Source organism: Ursus arctos, unplaced genomic scaffold, assembly GCF_023065955.2.
Source record: "Ursus arctos isolate Adak ecotype North America unplaced genomic scaffold, UrsArc2.0 scaffold_27, whole genome shotgun sequence".
NCBI lineage: Eukaryota > Metazoa > Chordata > Mammalia > Carnivora > Ursidae > Ursus > Ursus arctos.
This window is the reverse complement of record NW_026622952.1, coordinates 11,802,879-11,815,399: the sequence shown is the minus strand read 5'-3', so window position 1 is coordinate 11,815,399 and position 12,521 is coordinate 11,802,879. Positions and strand designations below refer to the sequence as shown.

The window sequence follows — 12,521 nt, the reverse complement described above, 5'->3', positions numbered from 1 at the left end:
CAGGACCCTGGGTCACACCCTGGGGTGAAGGCAGACGCTGGGCCGAAGGCAGATGCTTAATGACTGAGCCACCCAGGCGCCCCCATGAAACCCTAGGCTTCTGATGTGAAACACTGTTGGCGGAGTCCTGATTCACAGTCCTTCCTGAATTTGGGCTATGCCACCACAATAGCTATGGCAGTTAGAATGACAGACAGGTGAGTGACCCTAAGTCATTGTAAGACAAGCTTCCCTCTACTGAAAACACAGGCTTAACCACAGATTTCATGAAAAGAGAATTAAAAATTCTGATGTACATTACCTCTTCTTCCACTGACTGATATTCCTTATCCTCTGGAGCAAGATCCAGCAAAATAGTTCCCTGATTAACACAGTGAAAAGTCAAATAAGGATTGGTGCCTGTAGGAAAGAAAAATTAATGTATTGAAGTCCACACTATTCAGGCTCAATTTTAGGGAAAAGTTTGTTATAAATAATTGATATTTTGGAACAAGTCTAAATTATTTGCAACATGACCCCAATATATAAAGTTATATTGAACAAGTACATCCAAAGACAAGAGAAGTAATAGAGGGGCTTGGGGATCAATTATATCTGTTCTTACAGAGTTCCCCAGCAGGGCTCAACAATTACTTGTTGAACTGAATTCAGTTATAAACATATATGAAACTATGTCTATACAAAAGAGAAACACACTGTAATCACAATGCAGTCAGGTCTAAAATCTAAGAATTATCCTACAAAAACTCTGTGAGACGACTTGCAATGGCCACTCATAATAAGTTTAAAATAGATTATTCTTGTTAATTTCATTGCCTTTTTAACTTAATGCAGATAAATAAGCAAGACTTAAGCTCAAAAACTGCTAACATTTAGTTTCATGTTACTCTTGTGATTTTATTGGCTCTGCAGTGACTAATTCAAGTTTTTCCCCTCCTTTCCCTTTGCTTTCCTATTGTGAAAGCACTTGTGGTATACACAGACATGATAAACGTGGAGGCCGACAAGGGGGAAAGACAGGAGGCTTGTAACAGCAAAGTACAGTAGAAAAAAGCCTGAGCTGCCAGTTGTGGCAGGGGAGAAAGGTTCAGGATGAGGTCAGAGAAAGAGGTCAGATTATGCAAAGCCATGTTACAAATGTCTGATTTTATCCTAAAAAGCAACAGGATTCTATTGAAAGGTTTTAAGCAATGGACTGATATGATCATAGAGTCATTTTGAAAAGAGTCTTCTGGGAGCAGTGCAGGGCAGGTACAGGGCGGGGGCAGGGGCGGCAAAGGTGAGGATCGGAGATAAGCTGGAAGGTGGTTGTGACAGTCCAGGGGAGAGATACGGTGGCCTGGATTAGGTGACCCGTACTGGACTCAACAGCAGTGGGAAAGGACAGAAGTGTGGATTCCAGAGAGATTCAGGGTATAAAGTGTTGGGGAGGGGGGTGAAGAGGCTGGGAGGACGTGCTACACGTCCTCTCGTATGAGCTCTGGGTTCAGACCACTTAGCTCAAATGCCAGCCCTGACAACTTACTTGCCCCACTAATTTCTGAGGTTTATTTATTTTCCCAAATAGCTTACCTTGTTGTCCACCCAATAGTCTTTCTACTCCTTTGATTAATTTATGGCGGTGTCCGTATGCATTGATGCCGATTTCTTTCAACTCCTCATGGCCCATATCAGCCAGTACATCTAGTGTAATCTGAAAAAAATGGAACAAAATGAATTGCTTGATCTTTAACAGTTCCTCAGTTCTTCCATGTGTCTTCAGTGCTATAATATCCATCCAAATTGACAAGTTCTTTTGTCTCCTTTTAACCATGAATTTAGAATCTTAAAGTTGTCTTGATAATTTCATCAGCTTTTTACTCACTTGACATACTTTTTGCTTCTAGTCAATGGTGAATTAAAACGGAAGAAAAAAATGCTATATAAAATGAACACTGCTACATCTTTTGATTATTTAGTACTACCACCTTTTGCTTGCCTCAAGATATAAGAGAGAACAACCAGAAGCTTGAAATGGGGAAATACCAGATCCCAGTATTTCGCAGGTAGTAGAGAAGAATGGTAGGGGAAAGAGAGAGGGGCTTAGTATAGTGAAAGAGAACGGGACAAAAGGAGAAAGCAGTTTTAGATAAGCAGGATTTATATGAAGATGAAGAACTCCCCAGTGCTAAGAAACAGTCAAGCGTGGAAAAGGCTGCCTTTGACGGTGGTGAGATTTAGAAACAAGTATTTAGTTCAATGACAGACAATTTTATATAGAAGCTGTATAAAAAATTCCAATTCAGAAAAGATAGAGTAGATGGTTCTCTCATAAATTCCCAGACTTAACAGTCCCTGAAGCCTCACATACATTCTATGGTTGTAAAAATGGTGGTTTATAATTTCTGCTTTTTCATCCCCACAAATGGAGGTGGTTAGGTGGCTACCACCAGAACTCAAAATCACTGAGCTCCTTTGTTGACTACAGTAACTGTGACTCTACCACCACCCAGTGGCAGAGCTCTGGATGTGCAGGATGCAATCTGGGGCCTTCACGTTTCTAGAGGGGCTGAACAGGCAATTTTCTAGCTCTGAAGAAGCTGGCCCTATGACAATGCAAATACTACTTTCCAAGATGAGCCTTTAGTTTTCTCTTTCCTTGGAAAACTGAGAAATCCTTTTATATACACTCTTTTTCCAACTCAAATGAGATACATTTTATCTATCTATAGTCTTCTCTTTTTACTTGCACATAACATTAAAAAAACACCAAAAACCTTAGGCCTGGCGTTCTGCTGATTTTTATTGCCAGAATGAAATATCATACAATGAGTCTGATCTTCTTGGTGCAGCAAGCATACATCACTCACTCTTTGGAAATAATTTACGATATTGCTCCTAAGTGGCCATTTTAAGAAATAATTGCTCCATTGTACAAAATGGGCAATTCACTTCCAATCACCAAAAGGAAATTTTGAGCAGAGCTTTTAAAAAGCAACAGTTCTGAGATATACATCTTTGAGACATAATAATTCACAACATAATAGGAGCCTGTATATTTTTAGCTAGATGTAATTTAATATACTTTGGAAGCTGTGCACAGGGTTTCCTACATTATTGATGTTCCCATTTTTTCCTTCTAAACTTTGGTTCAAATAAGGCTGACATAAAAACAGGATCTCTTATCGATGTGGTAGCTTCAATTAAAAGAAACCTTAAGCTTTTCTGAATTTGTACATATAATGTGGATCTGGAAGAAGCAGACCAGATCAGCAAAGGATAGCATACTCTCCATAAAGTTCTAGAGAAGACATGGAGAGTGTTTAATGTATCTGTTGATTATATAGCTCCACTCATAAAATGAATGCCTCATTGAATCCACACGACCACCCACGAAGTACTACTGACGTTCTCATGGGGAACTGAGGCTCAAAGAAATCATAAAAATAGTACACAGAAGGGCTGAGATGGATAGCCATATCTGTCTTGCCCTTGCTAATATTTTTTTTTTTTTAAAGATTTTATTTATTTATTTATTTGACAGAGAGATAGCCAGTGAGAGAGGGAACACAGCAGGGGAGTGGGAGAGGAAGAAGCAGGCTCATAGCAGAGGAGCCTGATGTGGGGCTTGAACCCAGAATGCTGGGATCACGCCCTGAGCCGAAGGCAGACTTAACGACTGCGCTACCCAGGCGCCCCCCTTGCTAATATTTCTTAAAAGGGCTGACTAGAAAGCTAAAATAACTAAACATTACATTTAGTTGCTTTGAGTCGATGGTACCCAATTTGTCCCCATATTTAACAGGCAGTGGCCACTGGAAAACCTTAAATGATAAGCTAAGGAATTCAGATTACTGTTTATTTGTTCATTCGTTCATACACAGTGTATTTAATGAATACCTTCTACATGCTAGGTATTTCCCCAAAAAAGTAACTTGTTAAACATTTCATTTAATTCTAAAACTATCCATTATAGCTCAGAAAGGAAAATTACTAGTGCAAATTGGTAGCAGAAGAGTGGGGCCAGGAATCAAACAAGGTACTACCGTAAAAGTTCATGCTACTTCTTCTACCAAGGAGATAAAAAGCAAACACAAAAACATGGTAAAGGTTGGTAAATGTTTTGGAGGAATCCCTATGGGAACTCTTAGGAACGTTCCTGCTTGGTCAAGGCCATAGGTGGGGCTGGGAAAGATGGGAGGAACAGGAAGGGGGGCGCTTCTTAGAAGATGGTAATAGAAAGGTTCTTAGAAGAAGGTAATAACTTGGCTAAGAAGCAGAAGCTAATCAAGCAGAGGAAGGAGGAAAAGGTGTTTAAGACAAAGGGATAAGCATGTGCAAAAGGAAAATCAAGTAAGAGAATACAAAACACTCTAATCACTGAAGTCCAAAAGGGCGAGAGTATAATATATAGAGAGGGAAGAAGAGCGGATGGACAGAGCAGCAGGCTAGGAGCAAATCTTAATGGGCTTTATGTATCAACTTGAAACAGTATCCAAAAGCTCCTAGGGAGGCTTTCCAGCAAAGTAACACAATCAAAGCTGTATTTGAGGAGGAGAATGGTAGCACTCTCAAGGGCAGGTTTGGAAGGGAAAGGGACCACGTGAACAAGGTAAAGATGGAGAGGGGTGGAAGGGAGGAATCAGAGAACTTCAAAATGAGAGAAGAAGACAGGGCCCAGTAAATAGAAATGGTTGAGAAAAACAAAAAAGGAATGGCAGTAGAGATTATTCCAAAAGTCTGAAAACTGGTGAACATGAGATTATTGTATCAAAAAACGAAATGGAAGTATCTGGAAGCAGGTTAGATGGATTTTAAATACGTTGCTCCACGATTCAGGCATTTTATAGTATTAGAAATTGTTTTTTTGGAAAATTGTCTTTAATTCACTTAAAAAATAACTTGGTTATCTCCAGGGAATTATAAGTTTCTTGGGCTAGTTATTTCTACCTAGCACACATTAAAATCAAATTGATCAAACCTATCAGACTGGCTAGAATCAAAAAGAAAAAAATAACAAATGTTGGGGAGGATGTGGAGAAAGGGGAATGCTCCTGCACTGTTGGTGGGAAAGCAAACTGGCGCAGCCACTGTGGGAAATGGTATGGACGGGTCTCCAAAAATTAAAAACAGAACTACCCTAGGATCCGGCAATTCCACTTCTGGGTACTTATCTGAAGAAAACAAAAACACCAATTTGAAGAGATATATGTACCGTGTTCACTGCAGCATTATTCACAATAGCTAAGATAAGGAAGTAACCCAGGCTGATGAATGGATACAGATGTGATACACACACACAGAGTAAAATATTACTCAGCCGTAAGAAAAGAATGAAATCTTGCCCTTCATGACCACATGGATAGACCTAGAGGGTATACACAAAGTAGGTCAGACAGAGAAAGACAAACACCGTATGATTTCACTTCTATGTTGAATCTAAAACAGAAAACAGACACCAGACTCACAGATAAAGGAACGAAACTTGGTTACCAGAGGAGGTAGGAGTTGAGGAGTTGGGCAAATAGGTGAAGAGGGTTAGGAGGTACAAACTTCCACTTATAAAATAAGTAAGTCACAGGAATGGAATGAACAGCGTAGGGAATATAGTCAGTAATAGTGCAATGACTTTGTATGGTAACAGATGTAACTAGACTTATTGTGGGGATACTTCTGAAATGTATAAAAATATCAAATCACTATGATGTACTCCTGACACTAATAAATTGTATAGGTCAATTAAATCAAATTGTAATCTTTAAAATAAGGATTATTCACGTATCAGCTAAATCATCTTACATATAAAGCAAATGTCACTTGACAAAGGGCTGCCTTCTGTTTTTAAGATTTATTCATTTCCTTTGGGGTAGAGAGAGAAAAAGTAGAATTTTAATGGGGAGAGAAAAATTAAGAGTTTGAATGAAAAAGCTCCTTCTTTCACTCGGGCTGCAAAGGATGCAGTCTAGAGTAACAGTTGTTAGAACTAACTTTATAATCACATTCACAGTTGATGTACCCGAGTCTGTTCCTTGGTCTTTCGATTTTGAAATAAAAATTTATGAGATCATATTTCATGAAAATACATAGGTTGCCCATATATGTCCAAAAAGTCTTCTAAGTCACAGCATTTATGTTTAGGAATTGCAGTGAAAATCAAATTGGCCTTTCCCATAGAAAAAGTGTTCTAATCAGGAAGCTACATCATAAAGCAAGGGCCAAAGTGACACTGGTACTCTATTTATAACTATGAAGGACATAGGTATGTATTACTTGGCGAAATATGTATGTTCAAACAAGTGAAGTTAGTTAAGAGACTTCTGAGAGAATAACTGTGAAGGGGTGAGGCTGTGATGCTCTGAAGGACTATTTCCTGAGACAGGAAGTAAAATAACTATATTCCCCACTTCACTGCGAGAGAAGTATCCTTGAGTAGGAGCAGAAGCACTAAGATCTCATGTGTCAAAATGACTCAGGACACAGACCCACTCCCTGGCTTAAGAGAAATAGACAAGAATTAAATGGGTACAATGTATATGCCCACTCCTTCCCTCACTACCCAAATATCTTGACCATCATCAGTCACATACTTACAGCCTGACATAGAACGTTAATGGGAGAAAATTCTATGGGTAAGTTATAGAAAGGGTTACAGAATTTCTTACTCTATAACCAAAGGCTACTCAAGTAACACTTGGAGTCAAAGTAAAAATTAATTTGATTGCCTGACGACTGGGCCAGAAGACAGTCAAACACAGTTCAATACAAAGAAAGGTAGTATATCATTTGTCTGGAGGAAAGGAGCTGTGCTGGGCAATATACATTAAATGGAATAGTCAACATATTAATAAAAAAGGATATAGAAATTATTCTGGCAAAAAGAAAATCGATGGAGCCATTTACTCAGAACAAAAGTACAGTGAAAAAAGAGAATAATAAAACTGACGAAACAGGAGAAGCTGTCAAAAGCACCAACTGTGAGATTAAACGATTAAACTATTACAATCAATAGACTGAGATATCCATGTCACAGGAAATCAGTTACTGAGAGAATAAAGTAAAAGAGAAAAAAATAAAACACAAGATTATATGGCAACCAAACTGGAAGAGTAGAAATGGAAATACTTTGAAAAATTTTCAACAGTGGATTGAAGTTATTTGTGTGAATTAGGGTCTTTGGTTTATTCAGCAAAGATGTGTGAAATGTCACAGTTACTGTGGATCTGATTTGGGAAGAAGGAATATATTAAGGGATATCCTTTGTATTTAGCGGAAGATAATGCTTTTACAATAGCTTTCATACCTTCAGGGAGGGAATAAAGGGAAAAACATTCTGTTTAGGATATTCTCATAAGAAATCTCCAGGGCACTTGGGTGGCTCAGTCGGTTAAGCGTCTGCCTTCGGCTCAGGTCATGATCCCAGGGTCCTGGGACTGAGTCCCGCACCAGGCTCCCTGCTCAGCGGGGGAGTCTGCTTCTTCCTCCCCCTCCCCTGCTAGTGATCTCTCTCTCAAATAAATAAATAAAAAATCTTAAAAAAAAAAATTTCCAAACCAAACCAGAGGGTAAATCAATGGCAGGTGAAGCCAAAGGAAAAATGAATTACTATAGAAGTCTATGAAGTCCTCACCACCAAAGGCACATCTGATGCTTCATTAAAGCATGTTTTAAAAACTGGCATAGAAGCACAGTAGGACTAGGAATTTTAACTGTCTGGACACTTGAAGGTATTATAATTTACAGTCAAGGGAAATGATATATTAAATGCCTTACCCAATGTTACACAGCTAGTAAGAAGAGAGAAAATAATCAGCATAAAGGTCTTTTAGGCCAGTGCTATTTCTGCTCAACTGTTTTGATCAATAAAAGCATAACTGCAATCAGCAATATAAAGAAATTTAGCTAAAAAAAAGACACCAGATAATCTTACAGTATAACTACTATGAAAAAGAACTGGTGTTTTTTTTTTTTTTTTTAAAGATTTTATTTATTTATTTGACAGAGATAGAGACAGCCAGCGAGAGAGGGAACACAAGCAGGGGGAATGGGAGAGGAAGAAGCAGGCTCATAGTGGAGGAGCCTGATGTGGGGCTCGATCCCGGAACGCCGGGATCACGCCCTGAGCCGAAGGCAGACGCTCAACCGCTGTGCCACCCAGGCGTCCCAGAACTGGTGTTTTTAATTAACTCCAAATTGACTATAAGCCTACGAAGAAACCAAAATGGGGCAAAGAGGCCAGTGAAGAATTTGGAAACTACATCCATACAGAGAAGAATTGAAAAATAAAAAGGGTATATTTATCTTAAAATAGGAGAAACTTTGTAGGAGAGGGTGGTTGGAAGGGTAAGTCTACAATAAGTTGATTAGGTCTTATAAATATATGAAGGGCTGTATTACAGGGTGGTGAGCTGAATGGCGGCCCTCCAAAAGATATGTCCATGTTTTAATCCCCAGAATTCATGAAGGACCTATCTGGAAAACTTTTTTTAGATCTTTGCATATGTGATTAAGTTAAGGACGCTGAAATGTGGAGATCCCCTAGTTTATGACACGCGTAGGCCTTAAATCCAATGCAAGCGTCCTTAGAAAAGACATAGAAGAGCAGACAGAGAAGGCAATGTGACAATGGAAGCAGACGTTGCAGTCACGTGGCCGTAAGCGAAAGGGGCCTGGAACCTGGCAGAGGCATGAGAATGCAGTCCTGCCAACAACTCGATTCTGAACTTCAGGCTACCAGAACTGCGGAGGCCACTGTTTAAGCCACCAACTTTGTGATAATTTGTTGTGACAGCCCTAGAAATGAGTATGTGAGCAGACCAAAGATTAGATTTCTGTGCCAAACAGGGTAAATGTAAACATAAAATTAACAGATTATACACGAGGGCAGATTTGGGCACACATTAAATTACAAGCATTTTATTACATTTGCTCAAAGTGTAACAATTTACCTTCCCACATGGATGTTAAAAGAGCAGGGTCTGGGAAAACGACTAAATACCTTTCTCATTTTAAGATTCTAAATATAGTAGTAACAGTCAATTGAAACTCAGGAACTTATTATTATTCAATCTTGAATACTGACTGTGGTCACAAAATCGTGCAGTAGTAAGTTAAAAGGTCATTATCCTGTATAAAAACAGGATGACAAACAGAAGGGTCTTAATTCATAATGCCTTAATGGTGACTTCATACTCAGACCTTCATACACATTGAAGATGTATGTGAAAACAGGATAGGTCTAGGAATATGTGGCTAAGTTTTGGTTCAACATTATTTCAGACTCATCTGGACAACAGAAACTTCATAAAGAGGCAATCTTAAAAGGGTACATTCAGGGGCGCCTGGGTGGCACAGCGGTTGGGCGTCTGCCTTCGGCTCAGGGCGTGATCCCGGCGTTATGGGATCGAGCCCCACGTCAGGCTCCTCCGCTAGGAGCCTGCTTCTTCCTCTCCCACTCCCCCTGCTTGTGTTCCCTCTCTCACTGGCTGTCAAATAAATAAATAAATAAAATCTTAAAAATAAATAAATAAATAAATAAATAAATAAATAAAAGGATACATTTGTCCAGGAATTACTTTGCTTTCCCAACTTAGCAGACAATTGCTCCGTGAAGATTATGCTAAATAGCTAATATAAAAATGTGTCATTGGTTTTAGGTGGAGTCTATTCACATATATTGAGATGAACAGCACCAACACTTTGTGGAGACCAAATAATGAAAGATTTTGAAAACATTCTTTCGAGGTGGTTTCATGGCCTAAGTTTATGTAATAAAACATATGTAGTCAAACCGCTTATAAAGATATAATGAAATAACAGTTTATGACTCCCATCACTGTTAGACAACTTTGGGGAGAATCGTAAACTACTGGATTCCCCTGGCTTCTCTGGAGATTTGATATGAGTTTTGAAGTAGCAGTTAAGAAGTAAAAAAGAAAAGAGGAATGGCAAGTAATAGCTCTTAATATTTAATTAAAAAGACTCAGCAAAAATAAGAGCTTACCTGTTCTGTTTCAAAGATGTCCCGAAGGTGCTCAAGACCAAGGCTTTTTAGGAACTGGCTGATATTCATGTCAAGACCCGCAACTAAAACAGACATATATTAAAGTTTTCAGAAAGCAGTTTATCAATCTAAAGGAAGTTACAGTATTTATTTAAAGCCACGTTCTCTGACACCTTTGGCTGTGCTGATGAATTTACATAGCATAAAAATAATCCAGAATACATATATTTAATTCAAACACTTCAGGTTATCTCTGAATTTGGTGGAGAAGTAAAAGCAGGGTTCATCTTCTTAGTAGCATTTATATTAATTGTAATATTATAAAGTTTAATTCTAAGCTTTTAGTGAAATATTTCACAGTTGAAATTAAAAACTGAATTTGCCAGCTATGGTTTCAGTTTCCATTCCTTAAGTGATCTCTCAGTTTTTTTCTGATATGATTTCAGTAAAAAACTCATGCAGTAGTTAAATAAAATATTATGGTTAGAAATGGATATACTGGAATATACATAAGAACAATGTAAATGTCAAGGTATTTATTCTATGAAGATAGTTCTTATAAACTGGTGTGTATATGAAAACATATGGACAGGCTGTCTTTAAGATAGGTGTTCAATAATTACCAAGAGAAGTGAAATCTGTTCATTTAAAAAAACAAAAATAAGGGGCACCTGGGGGGCTCAGTTGGTTGAGTGCCCAACTCTTGCTTTCAACTCAGGTCATGATCTCAGGGTTGTGGGATCGGGCTCTGCACTGGGTGTGGAGCTTGCTTAGGATTCTGTCTCCCCCTCCCTCTGCCCCTTCCCCCTGCCCACCTGCACTTCCTGCAGGCTACTCTCTCTCTTTAAAAAACAAAAAACAAAACAACCCCCCCCTCCCTGACACCAAAAGCCAAATAAGCATTCACAAGTATACTCACCTTCTCCTTCCTTCCTTTCTGCGCCCGCTGCACCGTCCCCTGTGTTGGACGCTCCTCCTACTGCCAGTTCTGCTAAGGGGCCGGTGAGGTTATCGATGCTGCTGGCGGCAGACAGGCAGGAGGGGGTGGATGCTGGTGAGATCAGAGAGGCACTCACTACGGTAGCCTGAGGTTTAAAGCAGGTAGGTAAGGCCTCTGGGGGCATGGCATCTATCAGCAAAGCTCTGATGTCGTCAGCCTAAAAATAAGACAAATACACACACACACACACACAAATACATTTTAAAATGCTAAGTTTTTCCACTAAGGCATTTCCAAATGCTTTGTGAAATTTGTCTTTAGTGAGTGCCTCATTATGGCCCACTGGTTTTTGATCATTCATTCCCCTACCTACAACTCCAAAGAGTCCCAGCAGTTTCTGTAGGTGTCAGAACTGGAGTCCCTACATAATTTTTAAAAAATATTTCATCTTTTGAAGATCCAATGTACAACTTGGTGACTTTAGTTAATAACACCATATTATATACCTTGAATTTGCTGAGAATAGATCTGAAATGTTCTCGCCACACACACCCACATGTACGAGAGTTAACTATGGAAGAAAAAGTCTAAGAATGTAGACTATGTTGATTTCTGGAAACATTTTTTAAACACTGAGTGAAACATGCATACAGTTGTTCATACTGATTACACATGTATTTAAAGAATAAATTAATAAAGATTTGGAGTTTAAAAAAATTTCATCTCATTTAAAAACAGCCTGCTGTAGTGTTCTGTTTAATCCCTTCTTTTGAAGGATTTCATATTTACACTATGTTTTGTATATGCCTAAATAATGACAATGATTTTTATTCAGTTATTTAGTGCACACTTAGTAATTTAATGTACAGTTAAAATCTGGAGAAATTTTACAAGGATACCACTTTCGTTTGGCTGGCTTATTCATCCCTGTCACAGTTTGTTAGGCCTAACTGCTGTGAGACGACGTGCGAGCCTCCGAGGACAGCAGCCATTAATGCCCTCCTCTGCGTGCATGCGTGCCACTCCTCCTGTCAAGAGCTGGCATCTATCTCCCTTCCCTTAGGTCTGGGGGCCCTGCAAGTTTCAGTGACCGACAGAATGTAGATAGAGTGATGCCTGAAGCTTTTGAGGCCAGCTTTAAGATGACTGGCAGCTTCTATTTCTTCTCTCATAGAAGGCATCTCCATGCTGCATGGAAGTTCAGGTTAGACTACAGAGTGGGGGGGGGGAGCTCTGTGGAGAGAGGCCCTGGAGGACGAAGGGTGGCCCTAGACCTTACAGCCTCGGCTGAGCTCCCAGCTGAAGGTAGGTATATGTATCGCAGACCTGTCTCGCTGAGTGCAGGCAGCCCACAGAACCATGAGAAATAACATATCACTGTATTAAGCCACTCACTTGGTTTTGGTTAAGCTACTAAGTGTTCTGAAGTGGTCTGTTACTCAGCAATAGATGCATGAGACAGAATGTGGCTTGGGAAGGTATTTCTGGTTAAAAAATCATAAATTATTGTGCATATCATTTACTTTTCCATCTTCAGAATAATACACTGCCTAGAAAGTACATTTTCTTTGTCTATCTCATAGCCTCACGTAAATTATCACG

The 12,521-nt window shown here is 39.2% G+C and overlaps 1 protein-coding gene across 1 annotated transcript in view; it reads right to left on the bottom strand.

Moving 5' to 3' along the window:
- TNKS (tankyrase) overlaps window positions 1–12,521 on the bottom strand; it is a 203,465-nt gene that overhangs the window by 15,670 nt on the left and 175,274 nt on the right. Inside the window, exons 19-22 of the mRNA XM_026508362.4 lie at window positions 10,899–11,136; window positions 9,980–10,062; window positions 1,573–1,693; window positions 302–399 (exon numbers count right to left, since the gene is read on the bottom strand). Of these exons, the coding sequence (XP_026364147.2) occupies window positions 302–399; window positions 1,573–1,693; window positions 9,980–10,062; window positions 10,899–11,136 (540 nt within the window). The remainder of the gene's footprint in view (window positions 1–301; window positions 400–1,572; window positions 1,694–9,979; window positions 10,063–10,898; window positions 11,137–12,521) is intronic.